Below are 18,880 nucleotides of genomic sequence, written 5' to 3'. Positions count from 1 at the left end.
TGGTAGCAGCAAATATGGCAGATTGAACTGCAAGGACATAATACCCAGGGTTAAAAAGGCTAAACAAGTTTGCTGATACAATTTGCTGTAGTCCACACAAGAGCTGTATATAAATGTTAATTGGTTAATCAACCAAGGGGCCATTACATATTTTATCATTTTCAGTGTTTATAGCCATGTATTATCTTGTATTTCTACATACTTCAAATGGTAATTTTATTTCTATGGTAAGCCTGTTTCAACTGAAAGTCACTTTACATCTAGGTGGGGCTTCCCATTGACAGCATCCCTCCCAGCGGGAATAACCATGCGTTGGCGTGGGACTGGAATTTCACGCCAGTGTGAACAGCCGATAAATCCCACCCCTAGTTTCAGTTTTGTAGCTGATTAGCAGAAACAGGAGATAAATATTGTACAGCTTATCAGGTTTACATTTTAATACCTGTGTCTATGATTAGAAAGAGTTGCAGCTATTGCTGAAATAGGTAAATTTAGATTTGTCACTTTTTATTGCTCATTCATCTGGTTTGTACAAATAAAATTAGTAGCTTGCCCAAAGCCCAAGCCTGATAGGAGCAAACATCAATTTTCATTTATAAAGTTTTGGCAGCACAATACATTTCAGTAGCTGGAATACACAGCAAGGAATAATTTACAATATTTTCATTTACCAAGATATTGGGCCACAGAAAATTCAATTGGCATCATAGGAAATGCAAGGATTAATGTGTGCTGTACCCAAGAAAACGGGGAAAAAATGCTTTAATCCAATTTTATTGCGACATTTGCAATCTCTACCCTGTGAACGGCTTTTAAAAAAAAAGTGAGATTGCCAATTAGTACCTAAACGAAAGCAGCTCAGGCTGTGGACTCATGCCCATTGTGAAACAGATTGTGATTTCACAATTATTTTACATTGTACCATTGTAGTTTTAGCCTATCAGTTGGATTGCTGGAGCCCCAGAGACTCAAACAATTGTCTAACTCTTGTCTAACTCACTGTAGTGTCTTGTTCCACAGGAATATTCTAATTTAAATAATTCTGAGCTACATAGATAAACTTAACAGATACGAAACAGGCCGGACATATCTGAAAAATATTGTCTCAAGTGCAGTACAAGTTATTAGTATTCAGTTCTCTAAAGTAAAAGTACATATCACAAATTTGTCTTGAGAATGTTTTTCCGACTTGCATTTTACATGTACTTTAGATTAGGTCAAAGCTATTGTACTTACAATTTAGCTTAAATATAATCCATGTATAACCCACATGCACAATTTTAACATTTCATAATCAGGCTGAAACAATAAAAGGCTATTAATAGAATACCATTAAGTTATGTTAAATTCTTTAATTTCTGAGACTGTTATATCCATACATCTAATATCTTAAACATTCTTTTCAACAAAATAGGCTTTTAATGGAAACAATGGTTGTTTAAGAGTTGTGGTGATACCCGCTGCTTTAAAATGTGGCTTTGTACAAACATGAATGTCAAAAAAGTCCTGGACACACCAAATAGTTATACACGTAGCTTGCATCCACATTACAGCAAACTAAGGTTAGTGGTCCAAAATACATCAGCCGTGTTCAGCATTTACTAGAGACAGCACAAAGGAAGGATTGGCTCCGAAAGCAAGATAAATCCCATTGGCAGATGAAGACCAGAAAACAATACTGCACTGATCGTTCCAACCTTTGTGTTTAGACTCTAATAAATAGTCCTGAGCTTTAATACTATTGCGAAGGGACAATAATTTAAAGGCCAAACCTGCAGCAAGTGTCTGTGTGATGTGCATATTCACAGCTTTAGCTAAATGTGCCACATTGGTCTCAACAGTACTAATTTCAATAGATAATTCCTGACGACAAAGATTCTACTGTGTAGACAGTGGTTACGCGCAAGATTATTTGTGTTATCATACAACTTTGTCCAACAAAAACAATTAGTATTGGCTTACATTTACAGTATTAAGATTAATTGCTTTTTAAATGGGATTTTTTTTCCAGTACTTTGAGATCTACAAGATGCGCCTAGAAAAAAAATACTACAGTGGAGAATGAAGTAAGCTTGAATAGTGGGAGGTACAATTCCAGATTAATTGCTGTAACTTTGTCCTTCTGGGGGCTGAGCGAGTTTTCCGTTTTCTTTACACATCATTTGACGCCGAAGTTCCGTCAGAACAGCTTTGATACTATATGAATTCTGCCATTTAGCTAGGACTGATATGCTTTTTGGATCCACCTGGAGAAAATGCAAATACAAATTACTAATATCTGCTGGACTATTTTATTCACTGTTGATTTAAATGCAAATAGTTAGAAAAATGGATCAGGGCAAGTCATTCCCACATCAATGTTTCTACGTATTCTGCAAATAAACATATACACTGATCCTACATACTACGAGCAAGGATCAGAGAACCAATATTTGACATTGACATGAAAATGAAAAATGAAAATCGCTTATTGTCACGAGTAGACTTCAATGAAGTTACTGTGAAAAGCCCCTAGTCGCCACATTCCGGCGCCTGTCCGGGGAGGCTGGTACGGGAATCGAACCGTGCTGCTGGCCTGCTTGGTCTGCTTTATAAGCCAGCGATTTAGCCTTGTGAGCTAAACCAGCCCCTTTGACATTGACAGTATGCAACAAGGAATAATTATTTTAAAAGGCACTACGTAAAAATGTATACGAGCTTAAAATATCCCCATTTAGTCAGGTACAACGGATGTATAACGTCACCTAAATGGTGGAAGTTACATGTGAAACTAAGCCTCAAAATAAAAAAGACAGAAAATTAAATAAAGTGCTTGGAGCACACTGATAAATTAAAATCTTTTGTATGCATAAGACATGTTTGCAGCCTGTAAGGGGAGGACATCAATCTCCTTTCAGTTAGTGTTCCATTATTAAGAATTGCTCCACCTGGGCGGCACGGTGGCACAGTGGTTAGCAGTGCTGCCTACGGCGCTGAGGACCCGGGTTCGAATCCCGGCCCTGGGTCACTGTCCGTGGGGAGTTTGCACATTCTCCCCGTGTCTGTGTGGGTTTCACCCCCACAACCCAAAGATGTGCAGGATAGGTGGATTGGCTATGCTAAATTGCCCCTTAATTGGAAAAAATAATTGGCAACTCTAAATTTAAAAAAAAGAATTGCTCCACCTTGTGGTATAGTCTAAACCTGATAGTTAGGTGAACTTCAAAACTGAACCCAAATCACTAACTACTCCAAAGGAGAACTCCAAGCAGTTATCATATGACCACTTATTTTGTGACCACCATAGAATTCCTCCAGTGCAGGAGGCCATTTAACTCATCGAGTCTGCACCAATCCTCTGCAAGGGCAACCTACCTAGGCCCAAGCCCGCACCCTATCCCTGCAACCCCCCTAAACAGTGGGCACGAAGGGGCAATTTAGCATGGACAATCCATCTGACCTGCATATCATTTGGACTGTGGGAGGAAAATAACCCATGCAGACACAGGGAGAATGTGCAAACTCTGCTCAGGCACCCAAGGTCAGAATCAAATTCAGGTCTCTGGCACTGTGAGGCAGCAGTGTTAACCACTGTGTCTAGTAGTGCAACAGCATTAAACAGACAATAAGTAAAAGGACAATCACTCATTTGTAAAACAAGGTAAAGCATTGCTTGCAGCGACAAGGTGTTAAAAACTAAATATGCCTGCCATATACTCTTTGGGGTAAAACTTGCTACCAAATGTAAATTTAAATGTAAATTTCTTCTCAAAGAACTGAATCCATTTTGGGGAGAAACTGCATTGGCATCAGGCTGCTTTCAGTCTCTATTCAAACATAAAATTGGAGTTAGACCATTCAAGAGCAACAGCAGCAATCTGGAATTTTCTTCTCCAAAAAGGGTGCAGCTTAAGGATCAATATTAAAATTGATAGATTTTTTTTTTGTTGGTAAGAGCATCAAGCAATATGGATCAAAAATGAGTAAACAGAGTTAAGGGTGCAGGTCAGCCATGACCTCATTGACTGTCAGAACAGACTCAGGGGGTTGAATGGATTACGCTAATCCTGTGTGCATCAGCCGGCTACCCGACATGGATTCGGTTGCCCAAAATGGTGGTCTTCTGTGTCGTAATACTGCTACAAAACATAACCAAGCTTCATTTAGGAGTGAAAGACTCACTAGCAAACAGAATTCAAAACCTTGATTAATTTTCCTCTTCCTAACCCATACTATTGGCATCTGTTGTACTATCCTAGTACATTGGCTCCAGCAGAGAAAAGCTACAGGGGCACAGATCAAGAATAAAACATACAACCTTTGTGGCCTCTATGATTCTGCAACTGACTGAGCCAGAGGGGGAGCACAGTACTTACTTTTAGGACAGTTTTCTTTTGCTTCAAAATTTAATGATGTCTCAATGAAAATTAAATCATATGACGAGTCAAATCCTCCAAAGAAATCTACCGGACAGAATTCACTCCACCACTGTGGTAGCAATAAGATCAGTTTTGGACACCAAAATCAAAAACAGTTGATGTTATGTGGCTATTGAAAAACAAGCACTGCTATCTATGATGACAAATATAAACTTACCGTTCCATTGGAACTATTTACTCCATTCATATTTATTTTTGTTACAAATCTAACATGTGGTGCTGCCTCTGGATATCTAGGACCACAGTCTATTTTAAGGCTGTATATTCGGTTTTCATAAATTGTCTGTAAAAGAAAAAGTTGCACAGTTCAGCACTATTGTTCAATAAAGCAAATGCCTTCAAATACTTAAAAGCTAAATACTGTGGATGAAGGAAATCTGAAAAAACCCCGGAAATTTCTGGAATACCTAGCACGTCTGGCAGCATCTAGAGAGAGAAACAGAGGTTAAAGCTTCGAGTCGAATATGACTTCTTTCGAACTAAAGTAAGGTAGAAATATGATCAGATAATGCCATTGAAAAGTCGGGTGGGAGAGGATGAACAGAAGGGAAAGTCTGGGATAGGGTAGAGGGCTGGAGAGATTAAATGACAAATATGTCCTGCAACAAAATGTCCTGGGAGTGGCAATGGTTGTACTGAAAAGACAAAGTATTTGTCCAGATTGAGTGCAAATGCCAGAATAATGAAAAGTTCTGTCTAAAAGCAAAAACAAAAAGCACGATTGAAACTGGCATAAGGAAAAAAAAACAGAACCAAAATTGGGGAATAAGTTCGTAGGCTGAAAGTGTAGAGTTGAGAAGGGTGCAAAGTGTCCAATCAGGTGAGGTGCTGTTCCTCAAGCTTGTTTTGAACTTTTTATTCCAAATTCACTTAACTAAATTTAATTCTGCCAGGTGGGATTTGACCTCATCTCCTCAAGTTGTATGTTTGGATCTCTGGATTACTAGTCTAGTGACACAGCAATCTTATGCCTGTAGGTAATTCATGATAAATAAGGCGACAGCAAGACTGTCAAGTTGTAGCAAAGTGAAAAGATCTATTTAGCCGTAAAGTATGACCTAATAAAACTAATCAATAAAGAATCAATACAGAATCATATATTTCAGCCAACTTCCAAATACCTTCAGTCCCAGAGGCTGCTCTCCCCTTTGGAGAGAGTTGACTGATGGTGATTTGATCACGGCGCCGAAGACCCGGGTTCGATCTCGGCCCCGGATCACTTTCAGTGTGGAGTTTGCACATTCTTCCCATGTCTGCGTGGGTCTCATCCTCACAACACAAAAAGATGTGCAGGGTAGGGGATTGGCCACGCTAATAATAATAATAATCTTTTATTGTCACAAGTATAAAGTTACTGTGAAAAGCCCCTAGTCGCCACATTCTGGCGCCTGCTCGGGTAAGCTGGTACGGGAATTGAAACCGCGCTGATGGCCTTGTTCTGCATCACAAACCAGCTATCTCGCCCACTGAGCTAACCCAGCCCTAAGTTGCTCCTTAATTGAAAACAAATAATTGGGTACTCTAAATTTATTAAAGAAAAGAGAATACTCGGATCACACAGCATCTGTGGAAAGAGAAACATGGTTAAAGTTTCATGCCAATGATCTCACATCCAATCTGTTGCTCTGATGAAAGGTCACCACCTAAAATATTATGTTTCTCTCTCCATAGATGCTGCCTGACCTGCTCAGTATTGCCGGTGTTTTTCTTTTTATTCCTGGATTTCTAGGAATCAATTTGATAATTAGACTGAGCATTGTGAATTACGTATCCATGTACAAAAGCCACTGAAATCTCATGTACGCATATACAAGTTAATCAAAAAGGCAAATAGAATTGCAGTCCATTATGTCGAAGGGGTTTTAATTTAAAAGTGAGGAAATTATGCTTTTGTTGTGCGCAGCCTAGTTCTGGAGCACCGAATTCAGTTTTGGAGACCCAAATCTCAGGAAATATATTCACCTTGGAAAGGACAGTGGATGCATGAAGTATCAGGGATTATACAGCAAATTATGAAGACATAAACTTGGCTAGTATTCCTCGAGTTTAGAAAGTTGACAGGTGATCTAATCAAGGTCTTAAAATGATTAAGGCATATGACAATTGGTCTGTATCCAACCTATCTAATTAGAGCTAAGCCACTTAAAACCAGGAAGCACTTTTTAAAAAAAAACAAACAGCAGGAACACGTTCCCCAAAGGCTCTACATGGTGTGTCAATTGAAACCTCCATGACTGCAATTCTAAATGTGTGTTAGGTTAGAGCATCAAGGGTTTGGAACAAAAATTATGTATGAAAAAGTCATGTTTCAGAATCACATTTTGCGAATAAATTAAACCACGTACTCAAATTCTGCAGCTTTAACACAAGTATCTCAAGTACCATAGTTTAGTGTCTAAGCAAACCTTTGTTAACTTAGCTTAATTGCCTGTAACAGCACAAAACTGCAGTACCGAACTAGTCGAAACCAGTACAATACTGATAAGGATGTGTAAGTATTCTTTTACTTAGGATTTTTTAGATTAATAGCAATTACATGACCTGGTAATTGGCTCACATAGTTTGTAAAGGAGAGACCTAATTAAATTGTTTAGAATACAAGAAAGGAGGTTGAAACAATGCTTGCTGAAGCAGAGAGAAGAAAGATCCAAAGGGATTGCTCCTACCTGAAATTTGAGAACTACAGGAAACTGCAACAGATTACAGAGGTTCAAAGAAACGTTAGCAGTTTGAGAAGCCTGCAAGACGAACCCAGCCCAGTTTTTTTGCACGTTCTGGTGCCAGACTCCGTTGCCCAATATTGAATTTGGGAACTATAGCATGCTAGGCTGTGCTAATTTTTTTTTCACATCGGCTGTCTTAATTATTGCCTAGTTTTGAGGTCATACTTTATGGCCAAATAGATCTTTCAACAATTTTGCTGTCGACTTATTTGGCATGAATTACCTAAGATTGCTGTGGTATAGTTCCTGTGTCACTAGACTATTAATCCAGAGATCTAAACATACAACTTGGGGAAATTAGGTCAAATTCCACCTGGCAGAATTAAATTCAGTTAAGTGAATTTGGAATAAGAAGCTACTATCTAATGATGGCTGGAAAACGATTGGATTATTGCAAAAACTCAACCTTTATTTAGGGAAGAAAATCCACTATCCTTACCTTGACGTCAACCTATACAAGGCCTATAGAAGTGTGGCTCACTCTTAGCTGCTCCCTGAAATGATCTACCAAACTACTCAGCTTTATCAGACTGCTACAAAAGCCAAAAATAAAACCAGGTGAAGCACCAGATATCAATCCAGACACAACAAAAGGCACATCCAGCCCAGTTAACCATGCAAATTTCTTCTGCTAACATCTGGGGGCTTGTGTCAAAAAATGTCTAAGGAGATCAGCCCCCTGCTTCTCCAATCTGTTCATGCCAAGAACCATTTTCATTAATTGTTTCTTCATCCTCTTTAATGCCTATGGACAATCTAATCTGCAGTGGACATTTACTTACTCCCACCAACACCCCACCTCCATAAAGAAAAACAGAATAAAAGCATAATAAGAGGAGAAAATGTCTTATTCAATTTAACAACTTTTAGTTGATGAAGCTCATTGTCTTTGGTTGTCGGGCATAAGTAGTAACAAGTGAATAAATAGATTGTGTTTTCTGACAACCATTTGGTCTGTTCTGCAATGCCTGAGAGAGCTGGAACAATGCATAAACATAACCGCATCTTCCGGACTTTATCCATTCCATTGATTTCATTACACAGGGCTTGAAGTTAGTACTCTTTTTGGATAAAACTATTTGTTCTTGCAAAAATAAATTTTTAGCTGAAATTCCCAAAAACTGGTTAACTGTGAAGAAGGTTGCACAACAAAAGGAGATCAGCAGAGCCCCAATGCTCTGGCTGAGCTATCTGATTTTGGCCACTGCCCTGCTTATAGCAGAGAGGAGATAAGTCAACCAAAACCCCTATTTTAGATTGATATAGAAACAGAACTAGGCTAAATCTCGTCACTCCTGAATCACAGGTCCCATCACTTTAATTTGACTCAAGCATTCCCTCCGTTCTCCTCAAAGGCTAACTACTGGTTGACTACTGGGGTATTTTCCCTGGGTCTCTTCCCCAGTCCCACAACCCTTGAGGCGTGAATCTGGAGTGCTGTCACCATCTGAAGTTCAGTCCATTATTGCGTTCGGAGACCTTGTCCTGTCACTTCAAGACACATCTGCTCCTCCTTCCATTCCACATTTATGCCTCTCCAATCAAAGCTATACTTCTTCCACACACTTGCTTCTCTTCCAAATAGATTCTCTCTTTCCATACTCTAACCTCCAATCACAGCTGCATTTTTTCCAGCGCTATCTCTCCAGCTTTTGCATGTGATTTAATGTTTAGCCCCACCCCATCTCACTTGAGCTTCCTGTTGGGCGGGCCATAGCTGCACAGTCATGCATGTGTGCACCCTAAAGGGAGCATAGGAAGGGACCCGTGATTGGAGGAGTTGGAGCAACAGTGTGTGTGAGGTAGGAGCAGCTGCTCATAGTTTCTGTCTAATGTGCTCGCTGCTCCTCCAATCAAAATGAACGGGGGTGACAATACTTTTTTTCCCCCCCACCTATCATTTATTTTTCAGCAGCTTTTGGCAAGGTTTCCAGGACAAATTTATCCGCTGACCCATGTATTTTGAATGCTGATCAAAAGGCATAGCCATATGAATCCTAAATATTGACCCTGGATTCCATAAAGACACATGGCAGCAGGACAAGCATTTGGCAGGGAAACATCCTGCTGATTACCACCAACCAACCTTCCTGCAGGTAATGAATCGGTATTCTTCCACAAGGAATACCACTTGGAAGCAGTAATGACAGTGGCAAAGACACAGAATATATTCTGGGTGGAGGGCTTCAACGTCCATCAACAAGATTGGCTCAGTAGTAACATGATTGACTCAAATGGTAGAATCCTGAAGAACATAACTATTGGGTGGTGAAACAACAAACAGAGCAAAAAAAACCTCTACTTGACCTCTTCTTCACCACCGGTCTCAGGAGCAATGATATACTAATACAGAGGACACGCTTCATAATTTTGTATGTATTTACTGTGTAAATAGGACAGACTCCAAACAGATCTAGCTGTTTAAAACTGGACGTCCATGACCGTGGGCCATCAGCAGCAGAGCTGTGTACAACAATCTGTAACCTCATGGCCCACATAAATAAAACAGTGCAAAACATGAAACAATTTAAAACGTTTAACAAGTATACATTCCATTTGAAACAAAATTCAGCATGAATGATTCCGTAGATGTCAGTGCATAAGTTGATTTTTGAAGCCTCAGAAAATCCCTCCAAAACAGGGGCGGAGTGTAAAAGTGAACCATCTGCAGGCTATGCACGTTTGCCATCTTTCTCATTCATCATGTGGGGGTCTGCTCTGTGTGGGCATCTCAAACTGCCTCACATCTTTGCAACACAGTTGTATTGCCTGCTTGATCCCTTGAACCCAGTAATAAGGTAAGTAAAATATCCCATTTGTGGGGTGAAAAAAAGAGGCAAGCTACAAATGAGTATAGCCCACCATGGCTGAAAAGGTAGGTTAATCACACAGCAAATATAAGCAAAAGCATGATTTTAGGGCCAAGAAAATTGAGTTGTCTTATAAACCACCACCTCAGGTACTAGGGAAATTAAAGATAGTATTCAGATTAAAAGAAGAGACTTGTATTGCAAAGAGTAGTAAAGCATGAGGTTCAGAGTGTTTTAGAAACCAAAAGACAACCAAAAAAGATACAAAACTGGTCAGGAACATAAAAATAAACTGTAAGAACTTTTACAAGAATATCAAAAGGAAAGTAGCTAAAGTAAACATTGGCCCCCGAGAGTCAGAGACAGAAGAAATGATAGAGAATGAAGAAATTGCAGAGATGCTGAGCAAATTTGTGTCCGACTTTACAGTAAAATACAGCAGTTACATATCAGAAATAGCGGGTAACCAAGGGGCTAATAAGATTGAGGAACTTAAGGCAATTAATATCAGCAGAAAAAAGGTATTTGAGTAATTTAAGAGACTAAAAGTCAACAAAATTCTCAGGATAGTCTACATCCTAGGGTTTGAAAAGAGGTAACTGCAGAGATAGTAGATGCACCGGTTAGGATTTTCCAGAATTTCTTAAGGTTCTAAAATGTTCCCAGAAGAATGAAAGTTGTAAATGTAACTGTGCTTTTCAAAAAGGGAGGGAAGAGAGAACACAGGGAACTTACAGACCAGTTAGCCTAGCATGAATTGTCAGGAAAATGCCAGAATCTATTATTACAGAAGCCTGAACGAAGGTCTAGGAAATTATAGTATAATCAGTCAAGGTAGCTTTATGAAAGGGAAATTATATTCGATAGGTGTATTATTTTTTTGAAGATGTAACTAGTAGGTAGATAAAGGGGAACAAAGAAATGCAAGAATACTTGGATTTATAAAAGGCATTCCATAGGCTGACACACAACAGCTAATATGCAAGTTAATGGCTCGGAGTTTAAAGTAATGTATTTGTAGAGATGGAGGATTGCTTAACAGATAGGAAGCAGAGATAAACAGGGCATTTTCAGGTTTGCAGGCTACAATTAGTGGAGTGCTACAAGGCTCAGTGTTGAGGTCTCAGCTACTTACAGTCTATATCAATGATTAAGATGAAGAGAGTAAGAGAATTTATCCAAGTTTGCTGATGACACAGTTAGGTGGTAAATGAATCTATGAGGATGCAAAAAGACTGCAAAGCGATGGAAGTAATGTTAAGTGAGTGGACAATGTGTGCGCAAGTGTGAAGTTTAAAAAAAATAAATTTAGAGTATTGAATTTTTTTTCCAATTAAGGGGCAATTTAGTGTGTCCAATCCACCTACCCTGCACATCTTTTTGGATTGGAGGGTGAGGCCGATGCTGGGAGAATGTGCGAACTCCACACGGACCTAGGGCCAGGATTGAACCTGGGGTCCTCGGCACTGAGAGGCAGCAGTGGTAACCACTCTGCCACTGCGCTGCCCCTGGCTGTAATGTTCTTGTCGGATGACCTGATTTATATTACAAGAACACTTGTAGCTAAAGCTATAAACAGTTTATTAACATTAACTGTGGGTCAAATATATACAAAACAACAGATGAACAGTATGAACGTGCATAAGCAATCTCTCTCTCAGCTCCCTAGTCAGTCTGAGGTCACCTGACTCTAACATTCACTTATATACCAATGAGACTCCTGGGAGTCAGTCGGTGAATTGCAACATAACCACTACATCCCCTTTTCCTTTGAAGGAATAAATTAATACGTTATCATCCGTATATTTACATGTGATATCATTGTAGATTCAAAGTTCTCCATGACATTCTCATGCTCAGAAACTGTTGAACTATCTGACACTTAAGCGGATGTTGATTCTGACGCGGATTCGTCATCCGTTACGTTGTTGTGAAAGTCTTCTCTGGTTTCCAAGAGTGCGTGACGATTTCTTCTCAAGACCAACCCATCCTCTGTCTGGTCATTGTGGGAATGAGGTGCTACTTCTTTTCTCGACCAATTGCCTGAATCTTCTATTCTCACAAAATCATCATTACTCAGAGGTGGTAAAGTTCCAGACACAATCGTAGAATTGCTTTTGTTTTGCTTTAATGTTTTGCATTTCATGCATGCTCCTTCTTTACCAAGTATGGAAGTGTGAAACGCAACCTTCTATTCATGAAAAACTCTGCTGACGATCTACCATGTGACAATGGTAACGCTTTGTAACATGATTTCACGAGATATGGATCAGATTGGCTGTCCATTGCTTTTCGTATGTACACTTTTTCGTCAAGATCTTTGGGATCTATGCCTATACGAATATAGCCATTCTTTTACTTCACACATACCATAGAATTTGGGGCTGGTAACATGGGGGCTGGTTTAGCACAGTGGGCTAAATAGCTGGCTTGTAATGCAGAACCAGGCCAGCAGCGTGGGTTCAATGGTACTGGCCTCCCTGAACAGGCGCCGGAATGTGGCGACGAGGGACTTTTGAACGTCATTGAAACCTACTTGTGACAATAAGTGATCATTATTATTAGTTACCCCATTCGGTAGGTTCTTCTATCTTTCTGATTACTTTAAATTTTGTCTATCTGTCTAGCTCCTTTTTGAGATGATCCCGAAGAGGTGCAGGTACTCTTCTTGGTGCATGGATCACAGGTTTTGCATCTTCTTTGAGTTGTATCTTATAGGTGAATGGTAGTGCACCACAACCTGTGAACAGTTCACTGAATTTGCTGATAATCTTCCAGAATCATTGCGGTGTTGATCAAATCCTTTGTGGATGCTATATACCACTGTACCATTCACATTCAAGTGGTAGCAGCCATTTGTCCTCATCAACCGCATTTATTGTTTGCATTTTTTTTTAAAGTGCTGGAGAATTTTTTGATGTCTCCACAAAATTCTTCTTCTCTGTTAAAAAGGTCTCAACCTTTTAAATAAAAAAAATAATTATTTTTATAAATTTAGTGTATCCAGTTAATCTTTTCCAATTAAGGGGCAATTTAGCGTGGCCAATCCACCTAACCTGCACATCTTTGGGTTGTGGGGGCGAAACCCACATAAACACGGGGAGAATTTGCAAACTCTACACGGACAGCGACCCAGAGCCGGAATCGAACCTGGAACTCGGCGCCGTCAGGCAACTGTGCTAACCACTTTTGCCACCGTGCTGCCCTCAAACTTTTAAAAGCTGATGTCAGAGAGACTTGTGTGTGCTGGTACAAGGAATACAGCAGGTACAGCGAGTAATTAGGAAGACATATTGCAGGGCGGCATGTGGCGCAGTGGATAGCACTGGGACTGCGGCGCTGAGGGCCCCGGTTTGAATCCCGGCCCTGGGTCACTATCCGTGTGGAGTTTGCACATTTTCCCCATGTCTGCGTGGGTTTCACCCCCACAACCGAAAAATGTGCAGGTTAGATGGATTGGCCATGCTAAATTGCCCCTTAATTGGAAAAAAAATAATTGGGTACTCTAAAATTTTTTTAAAAAGGAAGACAAATTGCTTGTTGGCCTTTGTTGCAAGAAGATTTGGGTACAAATTCTTTCTACATTGGTCTATGGCTTTGATGAGACTTCATTTGGAGTACTGTTACAGTTGCGGTCTCCATTTCAAAAGAAATTACAATTAACTGTCCACTAGATTGATTTTTGCAATGAGGGTTGCCCCTAGGGTTTAGAATAATGAGAGGTGATCACATTGCATATTCAGGATTCTGAAGAGGCTTGATAGGATAGACAAGTTTTTTTTTCCTGGCTGGGGAACCAAGAACACGGGAGCAGTCTCAGAACTGAAATCAATTAGGACTGAGATAAAGAGAAATGTCTTCACTCACTGGGTTGTGAATCTTTTGAATTATCTACCCCAAAGAGTTGGATAGAAATAAATTAGGAGCAGGAGGAGGCCATTGGGTCCTTCGAGCCTACTCCGCTGTTCATTATGGCTGATCATCCAACTCATTAGCCTAATCCTGCCACCCCCCTCTCATATCCTCTGATTCCTTTCGCCACAAGTGCTATATCTAACTGCTTCTTGAAAACATTGAATGTTTTGGTCTCAACCACTTCCTGTGGTAATGAATTCCACCGGCGTAGAAATTTCTCCTCGTCTCTGTCCTAAATGGTCCACCGCATATCCTCAAGATTGTGAACTCTGGTTCTGGACATGCCCACCAACGGGAATATTCTTCTTGCATCGACCCTGACTAGTCCTGTTAGAATTTTAGAGGTTTCTATGGGACTCTTCCCCTCCACCTCCCAGTCATTGTTCTGAACTCCAGCAAATACAATCCTAACTGACGCAACCTCTCCTCATTCGTCCATCAGTCTGGTAAACCTTCGCTGTACTCCCTCTATAACAAGAACATCCTTCCTCAGCTATGGAGATCAAAGATCAGCCTGGATCATACAGAGTGGCAAGAGTAGACTCCAGGGTCTACTCCTGTTCCTATTTATGTTATTATATCACGATCATTACATCAACCACGGGAATCAATCCTTAAATGTAGAAGAACATGCCGGAAGCAGCATCAAGCATACCTAAAAATGAGATGCCAACCAGATGAAGCAAAAACAAGGGACTTGTGCATGCTGAACAGTGGACACAGCAGCTATTTTTTTTATTTTTATAAATTGATGCTAGCTTTGCATTCCAGGTATATTTAATTATCTGCATTTAATTCCAAAATTGCTGTGGTAGGATTTTATCTTGGACCTCGGTTCCTAGTCCAGTAACACAGCCACAATGCTACCTTATTTGCTAACAAGTCCTCATTTTCCAGGCATACCTAAAAATGAGATGCCAACCAGGTGAAGCAACAAGGAGCTATTGACAGGGCCAAGCGATCCAATAATCAATTAATCAGATTAAAGCTTTGTAATCCTGCCACATCATCAAGTTGTGATTGTTGGTGGACAATTAATCAGCTAGTAGGAGCAGACTTAAAGAACAGCAGAGTGCACAAGACTTAACATTTGCAATCATTTACAGCCAAGTGCCAAGTTGGTTATCAATTTTTAAAAAAATGTTTATTCTCACAAACACAGGGATGGCAACTGTATCTTTGATTATAGAACATGGTACAGATAAATTAGAGTCACGGCCAAATCGGCGACTGCTTATGTCTCAAGAGTTAAATATTTAGCGAATTGCACATATCTTTGTAGGAAACGCTTACAATGGTTATGCAATGCTCCCACCTTTGGAACCAATCCTGGGTCATAGATTTGCATATTTCTTGGCAACAGGACCCGTGATCGCAGAACCCTTCAATGCTCCTATTTTACTCTCTCCTAAGCACCCAACATCATCAAACACAATCTACAGCCAATTTGATTAACTCCAAGTGATATCAAGAAACTGAATATAACAAAGTCTATTAGTCCTGACAATATCCTATCTGCAGTGACTTAGGATTGAAAACTAACCATGCTTCTATCCAAGCAGTTCCGGCACTGCTACAACATTAGCATCTTTTTGACAATGTAGAACATTTCTCAGATGTGCCCTGCCCCCACAAAATGCAGGCCAAATTCAACCTGACCAATTAGGCCCCATCAGTTAATTCTCAATCAGCTAAGTAACAGTGCCATAACAATAATCTTTTATTATTGTCACAAGTAGGCTTACATTAACACTGCAATGAAGTTACTGTGAAAATCCCCTAGTCGCCACACTCCGCCGCCTGTTCGGGTCCCCAGGTCGCCACACTCCGCCGCCTGTTCGGGTACACTGAGGGAGAATTCAGAATGTCCAAGTTACCTAACAGCATGTCTTGTGGGAGGAAACCAGAGCACCCGGAGGAGGAATTCCCACTGTTTGGAGCAATGTTCCTATCTAGGCTGCATATGGAAGGTACCAAACGCCACTCACAAATTGTTCTGTTTAAGATACCACGCATGCATGCCATGCATTCAAATGAACAAGCCATGCCCAACAAATTAGTTCAAAGGGGACATTGGCCTGGAGCCATTGCTAGCACAAAGAAAAATGATTGTGTTCTTGGAGGCAAATCATCTCAGACCCAGGACATTGCTGTAGGAGTTCCTCAGAGTAATATCCCATCTGCAACAGCTTCATCCATGACCTTGCCTCTATCATAAGGTCAGAAGTGGGGATGTTTGGGCAGCACAGTGGTCAGCTCCGCTGTCTCACGGCGCCGAGGACTTGGGCGCGATCACGGCGCCGAGGACTTGGGCGCGATCACGGCGCCGAGGACCTGGGTGCGATCACGGTGCCAGGTCACTGTCCATGTGGAGTTTGCACTTTCAATGTGCCTGCGTGGGTTTCACCCCCACAACTCAAAGATGTGCAGGCTAGTTGGATTGGCCACGCTAAATTGCCCCTTAATTGGGTAAAAAGAATTGGGCACTTTAAATTTATTTTTTAAAAAGTGGGGATGTCCGCTGGTGATTGTAGGTTGTTCAGTTTAATTTCTATCTCCCCAAATAATGAAATAAACCGGGCCTGTAAGCAACAAGACCCGGACAAAGTTCAAGCTTGCACTTACAAGTGGCAAGTTACATTCATGCCTATGCCCAAACAATGTTCATCTCTAACACGAGAGTCCAACGACCTTCCCTTTGCATGAAATGGCATTGATAGTGCCAAACTGCGAGATTGACTCCCTACTGAAGGACAGATGAGGTGTTCAAGGCAGACGACCCTGTCCTATACAAGAAATACAGGTACGACCTCCGCAAAACCATCCGAGATGCCAAGAGAGAATATCAAACTAAGCTAGAGTCACAGACAGACTCTCGGCGGTTGTGGCAAGCACTAAACAACATACCGGGCTACAAAGCGAAGCCGAGCAGCATCTCTGGCAGCAGCGCACCCCTCCCCATGAACTTAATGCATTCTATGCTCGGTTCGAGCAGGTAACCAACAATCCGCTGTCGAGTGCCCCAGCAGCCTATAATTCACCCATATCCACCATCACAGCTTCCGAAGTCAGATCGGCCTTCCTGAAAGTGAACCCGCGGAAGGCGACAGGCCCTGACGGGATCCCTGGTCGTGCACTCAGAGCCTGCGCAGACTAGCTGGCAGAGGTATTCACAGACATCTTTAACCTGTCCCTACTCCACTCCGAGGTCCCCACCTGCTTCAAGAAGACCACCATCATACCGATACCAAAGAAGAACCAGGCAACGCGCCTCAATGACTACCATCCGGTAGCCCTGACGTCAGTTGTAATGAAGTGCTTCGAGAGGCTGATCCTGAAGCGCATCACCTCCATACTCCCAGAACGCCTTGACCCACTTCAATTCGCATACCGTCGCAACCGGTCCACATCAGATGCCACTTCCCTGGCCCTACACTCATCCCTAGAGCATCTCAAAAACAAGGACTCCTACATCAGACTCCTGTTTATTGACTACAGCTCCGCCTTCAACACCATAATCCCAGCCAAGCTCATATCAAAGCTCCAAAACCTAGGACTTGGCTCTCCACTCTGCAACTGGATCCTCGATTTTCTGACCAGCAGACCACAATCAATAAGAATGAACACCAACACCTCCTCCACAATAGTCCTCAATACCGGAGCCCCGCAAGGCTGCGTACTTAGTCCCCTACTCTACTCCCTGTACATACACGACTGCGTGGCAAAACTTGGTTCCAACTCCATCTACAAGTTTGCTGACGACACGACCATAGTGGGCCGGATCTCGAATAACGACGAGTCAGAATACAGGAGGGAGATAGAGAACCTGGTGGAGTGGTGTAACGACAACAATCTCTCCGTCAATGCCAGCAAAACTAAAGAGCTGGTCATTGACTTCAGGAAGCAAAGTACTGTACACACCCGTCAGCATCAGCGGGGCCGAGGTGGAGATGGTTAGCAGCTTCAAATTCCTAGGGGTGCACATCACCAAAAATCTGTCCTGGTTCACTCACGTCGACGCTATCACCAAGAAAGCACAACAGCGCCTATACTTTATCAGGAAACTAAGGAAATTCGGCATGTCCACATTAACCCTTACCAACTTTTACAGATGCACCATAGAAAGCATCCTATCTGGCTGCATCACAGCCTGGTATGGCAACTGCTCGGCCCAGGACCGCAAGGAACTTCAGAGAATCGTGAATATCGCCCAGCCCATCACATAAACCTGCCTCCCATTCATGGACTCCATCTACACCTCCCGCTGCCTGGGGAAAGCGGGCAGCATAATCAAGGATCCTTCCCACCCGGCTTACTCACTTTTCCAACTTCTTCCATTTGGCAGGAGATACAGAAGTCTGAGAACACGCACAAACAGACTCAAAAATAGCTTCTTCCCCAGTCACCAGACTCCTAAATGGCCCTCTTATTGACTGACCTCATTAACACTACACCCTGTATGCTTCATTCGATGCCAATGCTTATGTAGTTACATTGTATATCTTGTGTTGCCCTATTATGTATTTTCTTGAATTTTATTTAATTCCCTTTTCTTCCCATGTACTGAATGATTTGTTGAGCTGCTTGCAGAAAAATACTTTTCATTGTACCTCGGTACACATGACAATAAACAAATCCAATCCAATCCAAATCCTCTACCTTCAACATGTTGCAGCCCACCATAGACCAGAAAATTAAATGGGCCAGCCATATAAACACTAGCTACAGCAGCAGGCCAGAAGCTGGGTGTGCTGGGGCAATTGACTCACTTTTAACTCATGCCTGTCCACTATCTGCAAGACACGAGTGTGATTGAACACTTTCTATTAGCCTGGCAGAACACTATTAGCCTGGCAAAGTGTAGTTCCAGCAGTATTCAAAAAGCTTAACATGCAGGACAAAACAGCCTGTTTCGATTGGCGACCCATCCACTACATTAAATATTCACTCCTTCCATCACAAACATCATGTGTACCATCTACAAGATGCATTGCAGTAACTTGTCAAGGCTACT

At 41.4% G+C, this 18,880-nt stretch overlaps 1 protein-coding gene across 2 annotated transcripts in view; it reads right to left on the bottom strand.

The window, feature by feature from the left end:
• Window positions 1-490: 490 nt before the first annotated feature.
• The window catches only part of LOC119969484 (ubiquitin-conjugating enzyme E2 variant 1-like), a 43,792-nt gene continuing 25,402 nt past the window's right edge, over window positions 491-18,880 (bottom strand). For both annotated transcript variants that reach the window (XM_038803161.1, XM_038803162.1), the window contains exons 3-4: window positions 4,576-4,701; window positions 491-2,246 (exon numbers count right to left, since the gene is read on the bottom strand). In XM_038803161.1, the coding sequence (XP_038659089.1) occupies window positions 2,100-2,246; window positions 4,576-4,701 (273 nt within the window). In that variant the 3' untranslated portion in view covers window positions 491-2,099. The remainder of the gene's footprint in view (window positions 2,247-4,575; window positions 4,702-18,880) is intronic.

This window comes from Scyliorhinus canicula, chromosome 7, assembly GCF_902713615.1.
Source record: "Scyliorhinus canicula chromosome 7, sScyCan1.1, whole genome shotgun sequence".
NCBI lineage: Eukaryota > Metazoa > Chordata > Chondrichthyes > Carcharhiniformes > Scyliorhinidae > Scyliorhinus > Scyliorhinus canicula.
The sequence above is the reverse complement of the archived record's forward strand: the minus strand, read 5'-3'. Positions and strand labels throughout refer to the sequence as shown.